Source organism: Ctenocephalides felis, unplaced genomic scaffold, assembly GCF_003426905.1.
Source record: "Ctenocephalides felis isolate EL2017-DRISC unplaced genomic scaffold, ASM342690v1 CF-g0.4_SCAFFOLD_01786, whole genome shotgun sequence".
NCBI classification, from domain to species: Eukaryota; Metazoa; Arthropoda; class Insecta; order Siphonaptera; family Pulicidae; genus Ctenocephalides; species Ctenocephalides felis.
This window is the reverse complement of record NW_020537940.1, coordinates 156,738-171,435: the sequence shown is the minus strand read 5'-3', so window position 1 is coordinate 171,435 and position 14,698 is coordinate 156,738. Positions and strand designations below refer to the sequence as shown.

The 14,698-nt window shown below is 35.0% G+C and overlaps 3 protein-coding genes across 3 annotated transcripts; all 3 read right to left on the bottom strand.

The window, feature by feature from the left end:
* LOC113374441 lies at positions 1 to 681 on the bottom strand. Its single transcript, XM_026614485.1, has one exon. It carries the CDS (start codon positions 679 to 681, stop codon positions 1 to 3), a length of 681 nt encoding a protein of 226 aa, XP_026470270.1.
* A 1,336-nt stretch (positions 682 to 2,017) lies between these two features.
* LOC113374440 lies at positions 2,018 to 2,686 on the bottom strand. Its single transcript, XM_026614484.1, has 2 exons — positions 2,560 to 2,686; positions 2,018 to 2,499 (listed from the first exon to the last, which is right to left on the bottom strand). Exons 1-2 carry the CDS (start codon positions 2,684 to 2,686, stop codon positions 2,018 to 2,020), a joined length of 609 nt encoding a protein of 202 aa, XP_026470269.1.
* A 246-nt stretch (positions 2,687 to 2,932) lies between these two features.
* On the bottom strand, positions 2,933 to 4,186 carry LOC113374439. Its single transcript, XM_026614483.1, has one exon. It carries the CDS (start codon positions 4,184 to 4,186, stop codon positions 2,933 to 2,935), a length of 1,254 nt encoding a protein of 417 aa, XP_026470268.1.
* Between the last annotated feature and the right edge of the window lie 10,512 nt (positions 4,187 to 14,698).

Sequence of the window (14,698 nt, the reverse complement as noted above, 5' to 3'; positions counted from 1 at the left end):
TTAATGTAATGCCAAAGGATATACAATATTCTTGGTGAGATTATTAGGTGTATAAATATATGAATTATTTCGGTTTCTGTCTCTTGAGCAAGCAATATATAGCTGTCCGTGATTGAAGCACGGATTTACTAAATTTATACCGCAAAAGTTCATTGTCTGTTCTTGTGACTTGTTTATGGTCATAGCATATGCCAAACGTATAAGAAACTGCAGTCTTTTAAAAAGTATTACTGATTCCGAAGGAATTAGTGGTATTCTAGGCAAAAGAACAACATCATCCTTGAATTTTCCACCCAGTATAATTGCCTCTGTAATGTTTCCCATAATTTTTATTGCTAATCTTGTGCCATTGCATAATTTTGGGGCATTTAAATTACTTAATAATATAATTGGAGAACCAACTTTCAATAGTAATTTGTGCAGCGGCATTCCTGGTAAATTAAGAGAATTTAAAAATTCGACTGGATAATTGACGATTTCATCAGGATCAATAACAATATCAACTGATTTAAATGTGAATTCATATCCTGGCAGTATCTGTAGTATTTTTAAATTTATTTCGTCTACATCTAAATTCGTTGCTGCTAAAATTGCTCGTTCTTGTAGCCACTCATGATCTTCATGATTATGCTTTAAATTTGGAAAAATATTTTCTATTAGTTTGGCTTTGCCATCAACCATATTACAAAAATTATCAGGGAATTGAATGTACTCTATATTTTCATAAAACTTAATTCTGCCATTACCAATATCCAATAATTGTTGTGAAAATTTCGACCCCAGTGCATCATTTAGACATTGAACACGAATGTTAACACTAAGATATAATTTTTTAACTTCCCGTAGGGTGAGTTATAGTAATCGCAAAAAAATCGAAAATGAAAATTTTTATATATCTTTACGTTTCAAAGGTTTCTGATCATTTTGGCATGCCTTAGAAAAAATGGATGTGTGTGTGTGTGTGTGTGTGTATGTACGTGTGTGTATGTATGTGCGGATACAAATTTTCGTCGACGATTTCGGCAACACGAATGAAGCGATTTGGATAATTCAAAAAACACATTCGATTCGTATTGATAAGGAGACGTGCTGATTAGTTTTTGGCGAAGGCAGGTCTAGCCGTTTCGAAGATACGGGGCAAAAAGTGCCGAAAACGGTAACTCAGTTTTTAAGAGAACGGAGCGTCCGATTTGAATAATTCAAAAAACATTTTACTTGTATTGACAAGATTAAGAATTGATCAAATTTTCATGAGGGCAGGTCTAGCGGTTTCGGAGATTTAACAAAAAAAGTAAAAAAAAATGCCATTTGGCGGTCAAAAATGATCATTAGACATACGCACATCAAATTATCAGATATTTTATAGAGATTTTAACAATAAGTATAAATTTTGTTTACATTCCTATGGGTTCCATACCAATGTTTATCCGTTAGACAGCGACGCGGCGCTTACGCGCTTTATATTTTGTCTCTATGCAGTTAAAGCAGTACGATTGCTTTGAAAAATAGTTCAGATCTTCCAAAATATGTCAAAATAAAAACATTTTTTTTTTCAAAAAAAAAAAATTAAAAAAATAATATTTTTTTAAAAAAAATTTAAAAAAAATTTTTTTTTTCAAAAAAAGTAATTTTTTGTCTAATTTATAGTTTCTCAAAAATCTCATGTTTTCGAAGAAATTTTTTTTTTCAAAAATGTTAATCGTTTTTAAAAAAATAATAATTTTTGGTACGGGAAGTTCCAGCAATTTGCCTTAAGGCACGATGCCTCAATTGCCTTAAGACAGAATTCCACTTACAGCTAGTTACGCCACAGATAAGACTTTTTTAAGCAGGCATTTATTTCATCAGCACGCGTCGCTCGTGGAATAATGGGCAATGTCTGTCTGAAATCGCCAGACAGTAGCAATAAGCAGCCACTAAAAAGACAATTATTATTTTTGATATCTTTCAGCGACCTATCAAGAGCTTCAAGCGAATGCTTGTGCGCCATAGTACATTCATCCCAGATGATTATTTCTCATTTTCGCAAAACTTTCGCCATTCCTGATTTCTTCTTTATGTTGCACATTTCTTCTAGGTTAACATGAACATTTAAAGGTAACTTAAATGCCGAATGCGCAGTTCGTCTTCCTTCAAGTAATGTTGCTGCAACTCTTGATGAAGCTATTGCCAACGCAATATTATTTTGCGACCGCACACGCGCAAGAATCAGTGAAATAATAAATGTTTTTCCAGTGCCTCCGGGTGCGTCCAAAAAAAAGAATCCGCCCTGTTGTGCCTCAATTGACGTATTGATTTGATCATATACACTTTGTTGCTCGGCAGTAAGCAATATTTTATTATTAGCAACAAAAGTAGCTAAAGCAGTTTTATCAAACTGGTGTTCACGTTCAACATCGTTGTTCATGATATCTACTGCTGCTCGGCTCGGTGCTGACATGCCAAATTGAATTAGCGACATATCTTCAATCATTATTAAGGCTTCGTTATATATTTGTTCTGAAAATTCATGATTATTATTTTGATTATTAATTTTATACCGATGCAAAATATCCTCACTCATTGGGTCTTTATGTGTATTCCACAGTGCAGATGCATCTGATGGAAAACATGTTGTTAATATTATTGCAAATAATTGTCGAATTTGATGTGCAGATGAAATCAGTGCTGCATCTGCAAGAGTCATGTCCCATTGATTCATCATTCATCATCATTCTCCAATAAGTGCAACTCACGGCACGCATCATAAAAAGTTTCATATAAAATACCATTGACTGTCCTCAAATTTTGGAATGATTTTGATCCTATGACATTATACAACAACAAACGTAAATAAAAGCATTCTCGTTGCTTAGGATGAACAGTATACAATCTACCCAAATTGTTTGTCATATATATGCCTTCGAATCCTGAAACAGGAATACCTCGTTTTCTAGGTACCCAATCTTTTGATTTTTATCCCATGTAAAATATTTAGGTATATCTGTATATAATAATGTTGTAGCAAATCTTCCAGCAATATCTGATCTATTACAAAGTTTATAAATGCAGTTAGAGTAGTCTTCGGAGCAGTCAAAGCTTGTTGTAATATATTGTTTTCTGTAAAGTATACCCGCTGACCGTTCTCCAAATGCACAGCCAAATGTACCACAGGTGGTTTCCTTTCATGTATGGGAAAACCAAAAATACGCCGGATAGCTTCATAGCTACTGACGTATCTACCCATTTGATATCGAGTTATTTCATCATTCTCATTAATACTTTTAATTGCAAATATCGCTTTGTCGCTCCCTTTATGAACATATTTGCATATGTATTTTATTGACTTCACCGAGCTGCACAGTTCGACATTTATATGTGCTTTATAGGTTTTGCATAACAAAGACGAATAAGGAACTACCCATCGATTAACAACATCTATTACCCCGCCATTCGACAGTCGCAATCCAAAACATTGTCGACCATTGTCAACGTCACGTCGCCGATAAGCGGGGTAACCATCAATGTCGGTGATAGTATCGTTTTGAAGTGATTTTGGAAAATGTATTGTACATTTTCCATTCACCATGCATGGTGACATAATGGTGAGTGTACCGCATGGACCATGTATCATGTTAGTAGTTACAATATCGAACAATTTCTCATCAACATTTTTATCAGGAATTTCTGCTGAGATAATATTGTCAATCTCTACAGAACGTACCTTATCAACTAACCACAACAAAATATGTGCATGGGGTAATCCTCTCTTTTGCCATTCTACTGAGTATAACAAACAGCGTGTTTCACCAAAAACAGAATGATGCGTTATCAAATTCATCAATGATTTCAACTTCTGTTTAAAAACTCGCGCAGTTATATCATGCCTATCCATCGTTGTTTGTCCCGGCATCAACAATTTTTTTGTTTCATTCCATTTGGGATTGCACGTAAAGGTAATGAACAGATCAGGTCTGCCATATGCATGAACATAAGCCATAGCATCTTGAATGTACTCCTGCATATGTCGCGGACTTCCAATATAAGAAGATGGAAGAATATATGCAGTACCAATATGACTAATATCATTCATTGCATCTACATTACCAAGTACTGCATCACGCAAATGTATATGTTCCTCCGCGCGGAGTTTGGCTTGATTAAACTTTATGAATCTCAATCTCTCACTCTCAATTTTTACATACATGTCGGCCACGAACTGATGGAATAGTAGTCTGCATTTAAAAATGTTATTTTCTTCATTAGCTCGAATCATTAATCGGTAGCAGTAAAAATCCATGCCACTTACTTTTGGCAAGTTCTGCACCTGGAATAAAATATATTAAAATTATTTTAATTATTATTATTTGTTTTTTTTTATAAAAATAAGATTTTTACCTGTATTTGGATCCCTTTGTTTAATATTTAAATAGTACCCATCTTCACCTTTTCAAAATATCAATGGATACTGCAAAGCATCATGAGAACTATGACTGTCCTGTATTATCTCTCCGTTGTATACGTATATCACGCCCCTCATATAGATCACCAGCTATTACGACCGCGACTTCATTGACTGTCGGAATATTATATGCGCCAGCATGTTCTCCCATCGGCACTTTGTCTGCTCTAATAATAATAGCGTAATCATCGTTTTCTAGTCTACTTGAAAGAGTCTTAAACAAATGCAACAACTGGTTATGGTTTTTAAAAAATAATTTCAAAGAGTTCACAATATCTCTTTCCTTCATAAACTGTATGTGATTAAATTCGCATCGCATGTTTGTTTGTTGTTCATCATCGCCCATAAAAATAAATCTGTAAGAATTTCGGATTCACATCAGGCATGGGAAACAATGAACCGATTTGGTGGTAAACTTGACCTTGTATCTTAAATGTTGATTCAAAATTTTGACCATCTTCATTTTCAAATACTTTCGTAGCACCAAAAGACGTCATCTGAAAACATGAATTAAATTTGCAAATTTTTTTCAGTAATATTTTTGATTGAGACGTTGTTCCATCTAGTAGAGTTTTTAAAGGTTCCGGTGGTGTTGTTAATTTTATCAATAAGGAACTACCCATCGATTAACAACATCTATTACCCCGCCATTCGACAGTCGCAATCCAAAACATTGTCGACCATTGTCAACGTCACGTCGCCGATAAGCGGGGTAACCATCAATGTCGGTGATAGTATCGTTTTGGAGTGATTTTGGAAAATGTATTGTACATTTTCCATTCACCATGCATGGTGACATAATGGTGAGTGTACCGCATGGACCATGTATCATGTTAGTAGTTATAATATCGAACAATTTCTCATCAACATTTTTATCAGGAATTTCTGCTGAGATAATATTGTCAATCTCTACAGAACGTACCTTATCAACTAACCACAACAAAATATGTGCATGGGGTAAACCTCTCTTTTGCCATTCTACTGAGTATAACAAACAGCGTGTTTCACCAAAAACAGAATGATGCGTTATCAAATTCATCAATGATTTCAACTTCTGTTTAAAAACTCGCGCAGTTATATCATGCCTATCCATCGTTGTTTGTCCCGGCATCAACAATTTTTTTGTTTCATTCCATTTGGGATTGCACGTAAAGGTAATGAACAGATCAGGTCTGCCATATGCATGAACATAAGCCATAGCATCTTGAATGTACTCCTGCATATGTCGCGGACTTCCAATATAAGAAGATGGAAGAATATATGCAGTACCAATATGACTAATATCATTCATTGCATCTACATTACCAAGTACTGCATCACGCAAATGTATATGTTCCTCCGCGCGGAGTTTGGCTTGATTAAACTTTATGAATCTCAATCTCTCACTCTCAATTTTTACATACATGTCGGCCACGAACTGATGGAATAGTAGTCTGCATTTAAAAATGTTATTTTCTTCATTAGCTCGAATCATTAATCGGTAGCAGTAAAAATCCATGCCACTTACTTTTGGCAAGTTCTGCACCTGGAATAAAATATATTAAAATTATTTTAATTATTATTATTTGTTTTTTTTTATAAAAATAAGATTTTTACCTGTATTTGGATCCCTTTGTTTAATATTTAAATAGTACCCATCTTCACCTTTTCAAAATATCAATGGATACTGCAAAGCATCATGAGAACTATGACTGTCCTGTATTATCTCTCCGTTGTATACGTATATCACGCCCCTCATATAGATCACCAGCTATTACGACCGCGACTTCATTGACTGTCGGAATATTATATGCGCCAGCATGTTCTCCCATCGGCACTTTGTCTGCTCTAATAATAATAGCGTAATCATCGTTTTCTAGTCTACTTGAAAGAGTCTTAAACAAATGCAACAACTGGTTATGGTTTTTAAAAAATAATTTCAAAGAGTTCACAATATCTCTTTCCTTCATAAACTGTATGTGATTAAATTCGCATCGCATGTTTGTTTGTTGTTCATCATCGCCCATAAAATAAATCTGTAAGAATTTCGGATTCACATCAGGCATGGGAAACAATGAACCGATTTGGTGGTAAACTTGACCTTGTATCTTAAATGTTGATTCAAAATTTCGACCATCTTCATTTTCAAATTCTTTCGTAGCACCAAAAGACGTCATCTGAAAACATGAATTAAATTTGCAAATTTTTTTCAGTAATATTTTTGATTGAGACGTTGTTCCATCTAGTAGAGTTTTTAAAGGTTCCGGTGGTGTTGCTAATTTTATCAATATAATTTTCTCTGATGCGCAACATAAACCTGCTGATTCTCCTTTGAATTTTAGAGCATGGCAATGTTTACATACATTGTCCATATTACCAATGGTAATTAAAGAGTGTGTTGAATAATCAATTTCAGGATCATAATTAAACGCCAGGCGCAAAAGTGATGCACGTACCAATGCTCTGTGATTATTAACTCGTCGTTGATTATTTTCTCTAATGGCGGCGGTCGCACCTCGTTGCACCTCTCGATTTCTCAATGCCACATCTGTCAGTCGTTGAGTACGTCTCTCTAAACTTTCATTGGCATTGCTACTTGCTCTCTCAAATTCATATTGTCTATCATATGTTGTTCATGGGTCCCATTCAATCTTCGTTCATAGATTGCTCGAGCTTGCCGAGTACGTCTTCCAAAATTACTTGCCCCTCTGCGAATTCGTGGCATCGTGGCACGATAAAAGAAAATCCTAAATATTATAACCCGCTGGATAATGTAAATCACTTAATCTTACTCTCAAATTGTACTAAAACTATAACTGAAGAATACCAATATCTTCCACTAATACTGTATTATAACTGATTCTTATTAAGCCGCTTTTTTAAACTATTATTCTCACATTACACATCAAAAACAAATTATATTTATCGTCAATTAATCAAGATAACATATACTCTCCTGGACTCTACTTTCCCGTACATAGCCACATCCTATCAAGTTAACAAGGATAAGACACTCTTAGCGGGCGCAGAGACATCTATCGAACTAACTCGCTTTGATAAATTTATAATATTTAGTTTTAAAAAAATTCTAGTTGTACATGGTTGTATATTTTTTTCTTAGAATTATTAACACAAAATTGAGCACAATATGGACATGATTTTTAACACATAATGCTTGACAGAGCGTTGACATTAACATTCATTATAATACATTTAATTCATTATATTTATCTCATTCTTTTCTTTCAGTTCTATAGGTTAATGTTTGTATAAATATCGTGATATGTAAGTGTTATCAACATTTAAATTCGAATTATAAGTAAATTGATATTTCTTCAACTGTCATATCTGAATATATCCACAGATAAGAGTATATGATATTGTGTAATAGCAATCGATATTGTGTAATAGCAATGCTAATATGGCAAATAACTTAAATTCAATATCGATTGCAGTCATTATTACCATCAGCGAATATTTTAAATACGCCATCGTAAGGTGTTTGCAGTCCTACTTTTTGTATATATAAACTATGAAACTGTGCGACTAGGCAGAGTCGCAATATTAGTCGTGTAAAGACAATTGTTAATCATCATTTTGGGTGCTAATAAAGTGTTGTTGAAATAGTCAATCAGTGTTGTTCTTTAGAAGTGATATTTCAGCCAATATCTTAATAAGAACTCAAGGCAAATCCGAAGCCTACTATTTCTATAACCACCGCTCGGCAAGGCTGTATTTGACTAGGAGGTCAAATACGAAACACGTTACCAACAAACCCAATACATTTCATGGTGTCCAGCGGTGCGATACCTTGTAGTGAAGAATTAGTATTCGACGTTGCCTGTGAACGTAAAAACCGAGTTTTTCGCACCCCGGAGGCTGCAGACTCAAGGGCGGATCCAGCAACCCAGCGATACTAATTCGAGGTACTAAGGGTAGTAAGGTGGCGGCTCTACCAACACTTAACAGTGAGCAACCCGCAACGACAGCGACTCTCCCCAAGTAAGTGACAAATTTCTTTTCTTTAATCGGACATCACACTCCCCGAAGATGACTAGTTCCACTAGACGTTCAGTCTTTGAAGAAAGGATCGACAATTTTACATTAACCGAAACCGATCTTGGAGTTAATTCTGAGGCTTTAAATCTCGCCATACAGCAAATTCCAAAATTTAGTGGTAAACCATCCGAGTTAAATAAATTTATATTTTCTGTAGAAACATGTAGGCGCGGTCTAAATGTAGCAACTTGTTTAGAACTTCAAAAAATTACTTTAAATAAATTAGAAGGGGCTGCATTTCAATATATTAGACGTTCTCATAATGTAACTTGGGAAGAACTCAAAAATCTTCTTTTGAAAAAATTCGGTGAGAGACGATCCGTGGCTGAATTACAATTAGAATTATCTAAATTAAGGCAAAATGCTGGGGAAAGTGTGAGAAATTTCGCTCATAGAATAGAATCAATACTTGGGTTAATGTACGATCAAGAATCAATGTTTGATGACACTAGAGGGGCTGCAATGGAGTCCGCTCATAGCGAACTAGCATTGGCAGTTTTTATAGACGGCCTTAGGCCCGAGTTAAGAATATCAGTTAGGGCCGCTAGGCACAGCGATTTACAGGAAGCTATATCAATGGCTATCCAGGAAGAACGGAATTTGGCTAGGAATGGTCATGATCTATCTGGTTCAAGCAGATATACAAAAAATAAGGCTATACCGTTCTGCAAAAGATGTCGAGTCAAAGGTCACCACATTACACAATGTCGGAGAAGAACTATGTTTAACGTGGATCATCAGGCTGGAGAATCCCAAACTAGCAGACAGAGCCATATTCATCGTAGCGACGTCGCACCCCGACCTCCCACTCCTAGATCATCATCCGCAAATCGCATGTCAAGCGGCAATAACCCAAAAAACTGATAGGCGCCGGGTGTATTCAAAATCAAGAATACACTCAGGCGAATAATTATAAAGTATATAATGTAACTAGGAAAAATTTTATAGATAAAAATCTGATCGGTATCAAGGTAAATGATATGAAGTGCATGCTTATATTAGACTCAGCAAGTGATGTGTCTATTATTAAATATAACAAATGCTCACCTAATTGTATCCTCAGTGAAGATGTGTCAACATTGAAGGGTATTACTGATGAACGCGTGTACACACAAGGTTCGGTATTGCTAAAATTTAAAATTGGCAATGTTGAGCTTGAGCACAAATTCACCGTCATATCCGATAATGTTGACATAGGCGCTGACGGTATAATTGGATTAGATTTTCTTTTAAAATACAAAACTCAAATTGATTTTTCCAACAATTTTTTCACTATCACTGTTAACAACAAACTATTTTCTGTAACAATGGGCAATTTCAATGACGATACGACACATCATATTGCTGATTCAACAAAAGCCGTGCATTACACCGTCGGCGACCCAGAACCGTCGACGATGTCATGCGCGAGCGAGAGCGATATAAAACAAAATAATTGCAAGCGTAAGAATGAAACACATACAGATTCAATATTTCATATGATGGAAGTTGAGAAGGTAGAAGAGTCATCAGCTACAGATAATCATTCTCTGAATTTCGCTAATATTTCTACAAATGTGGATAAAGTTAGTAACCTGGCTTTCGAGCGGTCTAACGCCAACACAGACGATATTGCGGTTCAGGATGATGTTTCTTCAAATTTGGCTATTAATGCCACTTCTATGGCCTATGTGCCTGCAAGTCCTATTATTCCAGGTTCCCAAACTTCAGAATGTACCGATAAATTTTTAGGGAAACCTGCAAAAATTATAATAAAGGACCATAATAGGGAAGTAGAATCCCAATGTAGTAGTCGTAAGGGCAATGAATGCTCGTTTGACCGAAAGGTAGCTGAGAGTACTTTTAAAGTTGATGACAAAGCACATGTAATTCCTGCTAGGACGGAAAAGATTGTTTCTTTTGTAACAAATAGAGTAGGCAATCCATTTTGCGAATCTGCTGAAATCCTAGAGGGAGTTTATGTTGCCAATTGTATTTTAAAACCTTCTAATAAAAGACTTTTCATTCAAATATTAAACACTAACGATAAGGAAGTAACAATTACTGATGAATTATTTTTACAGAATCTGTATCCGCTTGACGACTATCAAATATTAAAACTAAATAAAAGTAATGTGAATTGCGATTATGACCGGATAAAAAGGGTTAAAAATTGTATTAGAACTGATCACATGAATTATGAAGAAAAGGAATCAATATTAAAAATTTGTGAAGACTTCTACGATTTATTCTATCTGGAGGGTGATAAACTAACTTGTACTAGTTCAATAAAGCATGCTATTACTACTAATGATGTAAAACCTATTTATATAAAGCAATATAGGCTTCCTCAGGCCCAGCAGGTTGAAATCAAAAGGCAAGTGGATGATTTGCTTCAAAACGATATTGAAGCTTCCGACAGCCCATGGAATTTTCCGCTTCTGGTTGTTCCAAAAAAGCAAGATGTAGATGGTAACAGGAGGTGGCGTGTCTGTGTCGACTTTAGGAAACTAAATGAAATCACAGTTAGCGACACTTATCCTTTACCAAATATAGCCGAAATTTTGGACCAACTAGGAAATTCTAGTTTTTTTTCCACTCTAGATTTAGCCAGCGGATTCCATCAGGTAGAATTAGATGAGAAGGATCGGACGAAGACAGCCTTTACAGCTGTAGGGAAAAAGTTTCAATACAAACGTATGCCATTTGGTCTTAAAAATGCTCCTAGCACGTTACAGAGATTGACTAACATGGTTTTGGCTGGTGTTGAAGGATTCAAAGGATTAGTGTACATGGATGATGTCATCATTTATGGTAGGACTCTCCATGAACACAATTCTCGGCTGCGAAATGTACTGGAACAGTTGCGAAGCTATAATCTCAAACTCCAGCCAATAAAATGTGAGTTTCTGAGGCGTGAGTTGACGTATCTTGGGCATGTTATATCAGAAAAAGGCGTCACACCCGATCCTGAAAAGGTAACGGCTGTCCAAAACTTTCTTGCTCCTAAAAACCCCAGAGAAACAAAAATGTTTTTAGGATTAGTTGGTTATTACAGGAAGTTTATTAAAGATTTTGCAAAAATTGCAAATCCATTGAATGTATTATTAAGAAAAAATGAGCCATGGAAATGGGGTCCTCGAGAGGAAATATCATTCAATACTCTCAAGAATGCAATTTCTAGTGCACCTATACTACAGTACCCTGATTTTGAAAAACCATTCATTTTGACAACCGATGCTAGCGGCGAGGCAATTGGAGCAGTGTTAGCGCAGGAAGGGTCCACAGGAGAGAGGCCAGTGGCTTTTGCATCCCGACAACTAAACAAACATGAAAAGAACTATGCCACAATTGATAAGGAATTGTTAGCCATTATTTGGAGTGTACGACAATTCAGACCATACCTGTACGGACACAAATTTCTGATTTACACAGATCACCAGCCGCTAACATATCTCTACAATTGTAAGGAGCCTACCGCTAGGCATATTCGGTGGAAACTTGCGATGGATGAATATGACTTTGATGTTCGGTTGAAACCTGGAAAAGCCAACGTCGTCGCCGACTGCCTGTCGAGATATGGAACGGGAAACCAAAATGTCGAAGAAAAGTTGGTTTTAACACTGAGAAACGCCTATGAGAAATTTATAAATTTCAGAAATAATAATTGCATAATTAATGATCACGTGGTAGAGAGTAACGACAATATTAATACCAGTCTAAAATCCATACCTCGAGTCATTTTCGTTCCTAAACGGATAAATGATTTTACAAGAGACACAACAACTCATTCAACTATACAAGCAATGGAAGATGGACATAACTATATTTATTTAATAACGCATAAGGAGCATGAAAAGGTTCATTTGAAGGATATATTTGAATGTATAAGTTCTCTAAAATGCCTCGTGGAATCCAATGGTATGAAGGAATTACATGTTGCCAATCCCGTAAAATTGAACGACTATAGGAATTTAAAGGTTGAGGAAATTTTAATAATTTTTAGGTTTCTTTTCAAAGATACGGATGTTAAAATAAAATTTTATAAAGATTTTGTTAAGACTAATCTAACCCAGGCAGAAATTAATTCTATTTTAGAGTATTTTCACAACAATCATACTTTAGGTGGTCATCAAGGTATAGGTAAGACTTACAGCAAAATCCGAGAATCGTATTTATGGCCTAATATGAGGAATGACATAGAAAAATTTATAAATAAATGCGAGAAATGTCAACTAAGCAAGGCCTCCAAAACGACAAGGGAACCAATGTTAATAACTACAACCTCTACATATCCTTTCGAAAGGATTAGTCTTGACATATGTGGTCCATACCCCGTTTCTAACAATGAAAGTAAATACATTTTAACTTTCATTGATGATTTAACAAAGTTTGCAGGGGCTATACCGGTACCAAACCAAGAAGCCAAAACTATAGCCAAGGCTTTTGTTAATGAAATTATTCTTAGGTTTGGTATACCGGAAGAGGTTTTGACGGACCAAGGTACAAATTTCATGAGTGCCGTATTCAAGGATGTGTGCAAACTTTTAAAAATTGACAAAATAAATATCTCAATGTATCATCCTGAATCCAATGCGTCTTTAGAAAAGTGTCATCACATGTTTCTAAATTTTATAAGGTCGTACATTGGGAAGGACGAAAAAACTTGGGATACATGGATAAATTACGCCGTTTTCGTTCACAATACAACACCACATTGTTCGACAAAATTTACACCCTTTGAACTTGTATTTGGGCGTAAAGTTGATTTGCCTGCCTTTATAAATAAGGAACCTAAAATACAAAATACTTATGAAAATTTTAGCAGTGAATTCAAAACCAAATTACAGCAAATAAACGCAGTAGCTCGAGAAAACTTAATTCAATCTAAAATAAAATCCAAAGATAAATACGATTCCTATATTAACGAGTCTAATTTTTCCGTTGGTGATTTGGTTTTGATGAAAGATAACACCCCATACAAGGGCAAATGTAAGAAACTGATGCCCATTTACAAGGGACCATATAGAGTTTTGGAACAAGAGGGAGTTAATTCTAAATTAGATGTCAACGGCAAATTGGTAACAATTCATAATAATAACCTTAAAAAATATAATACCTAAATTATTGATGAGAAATAATTTTGAATGATCAGTTATCACATTTGGAAATTATTGAGTTTTTTTTTTTTCTTTTTATATTTAAATATTAACTAATTAAATCCAATTACATTCTACATGTATCTCAAGTATCTCACACATTCCTACCAGCAAACTTCTGCTTTTATTCAAACCCTTATTCGTTTTAATTTAATCCTTATTTCGCCAACAGGATGATCGTGAAGGTTTTATTATTAGTACTGACTTTTTCAATTTCGGATACGGATGGTCTCTCAAATTTTCAAATTACCCAAATGGACAGCCCCGGAGTTTATTATGAAAAAATGGGCGATGTAGAAATATGCAGTGATTATTTTGATATACTTATTTCACATGACTTATTGGAATATAAATTAAATCTAAAAAGAATTATTACCACTTTCGATATTTTTACATCTAGATGTAACATATCAAAATACGAGCAAGCATGCAAGCCTTTTTTGGAATTTTTTGTCAAGGGACTGACAGACACTTTAGGGGTGGCGTATTGTGTAATAGCAATCGATATTGTGTAATAGCAATGCTAATATGGCAAATAACTTAAATTCAATATCGATTGCAGTCATTATTACCATCAGCGAATATTTTAAATACGCCATCGTAAGGTGTTTGCAGTCCTACTTTTTGTATATATAAACTATGAAACTGTGCGACTAGGCAGAGTCGCAATATTAGTCGTGTAAAGACAATTGTTAATCATCATTTTGGGTGCTAATAAAGTGTTGTTGAAATAGTCAATCAGTGTTGTTCTTTAGAAGTGATATTTCAGCCAATATCTTAATAAGAACTCAAGGCAAATCCGAAGCCTACTATTTCTATAACCACCGCTCGGCAAGGCTGTATTTGACTAGGAGGTCAAATACGAAACACGTTACCAACAAACCCAATACATTTCAATGAATATATCATAGGTTTCCTCTCAATTCTCAAACTGATTGTGATTTTCTTTACCTATGCTGCGACTGCATAGTGCAGTGAATAAGATTCGTATGGTTAGTTTAAGTTGTTGATCTTGAGTCAACGCAGTCAATATGTAATGACTAACTTTCTATAATATTCAATTAAACATTGAGTATAATAA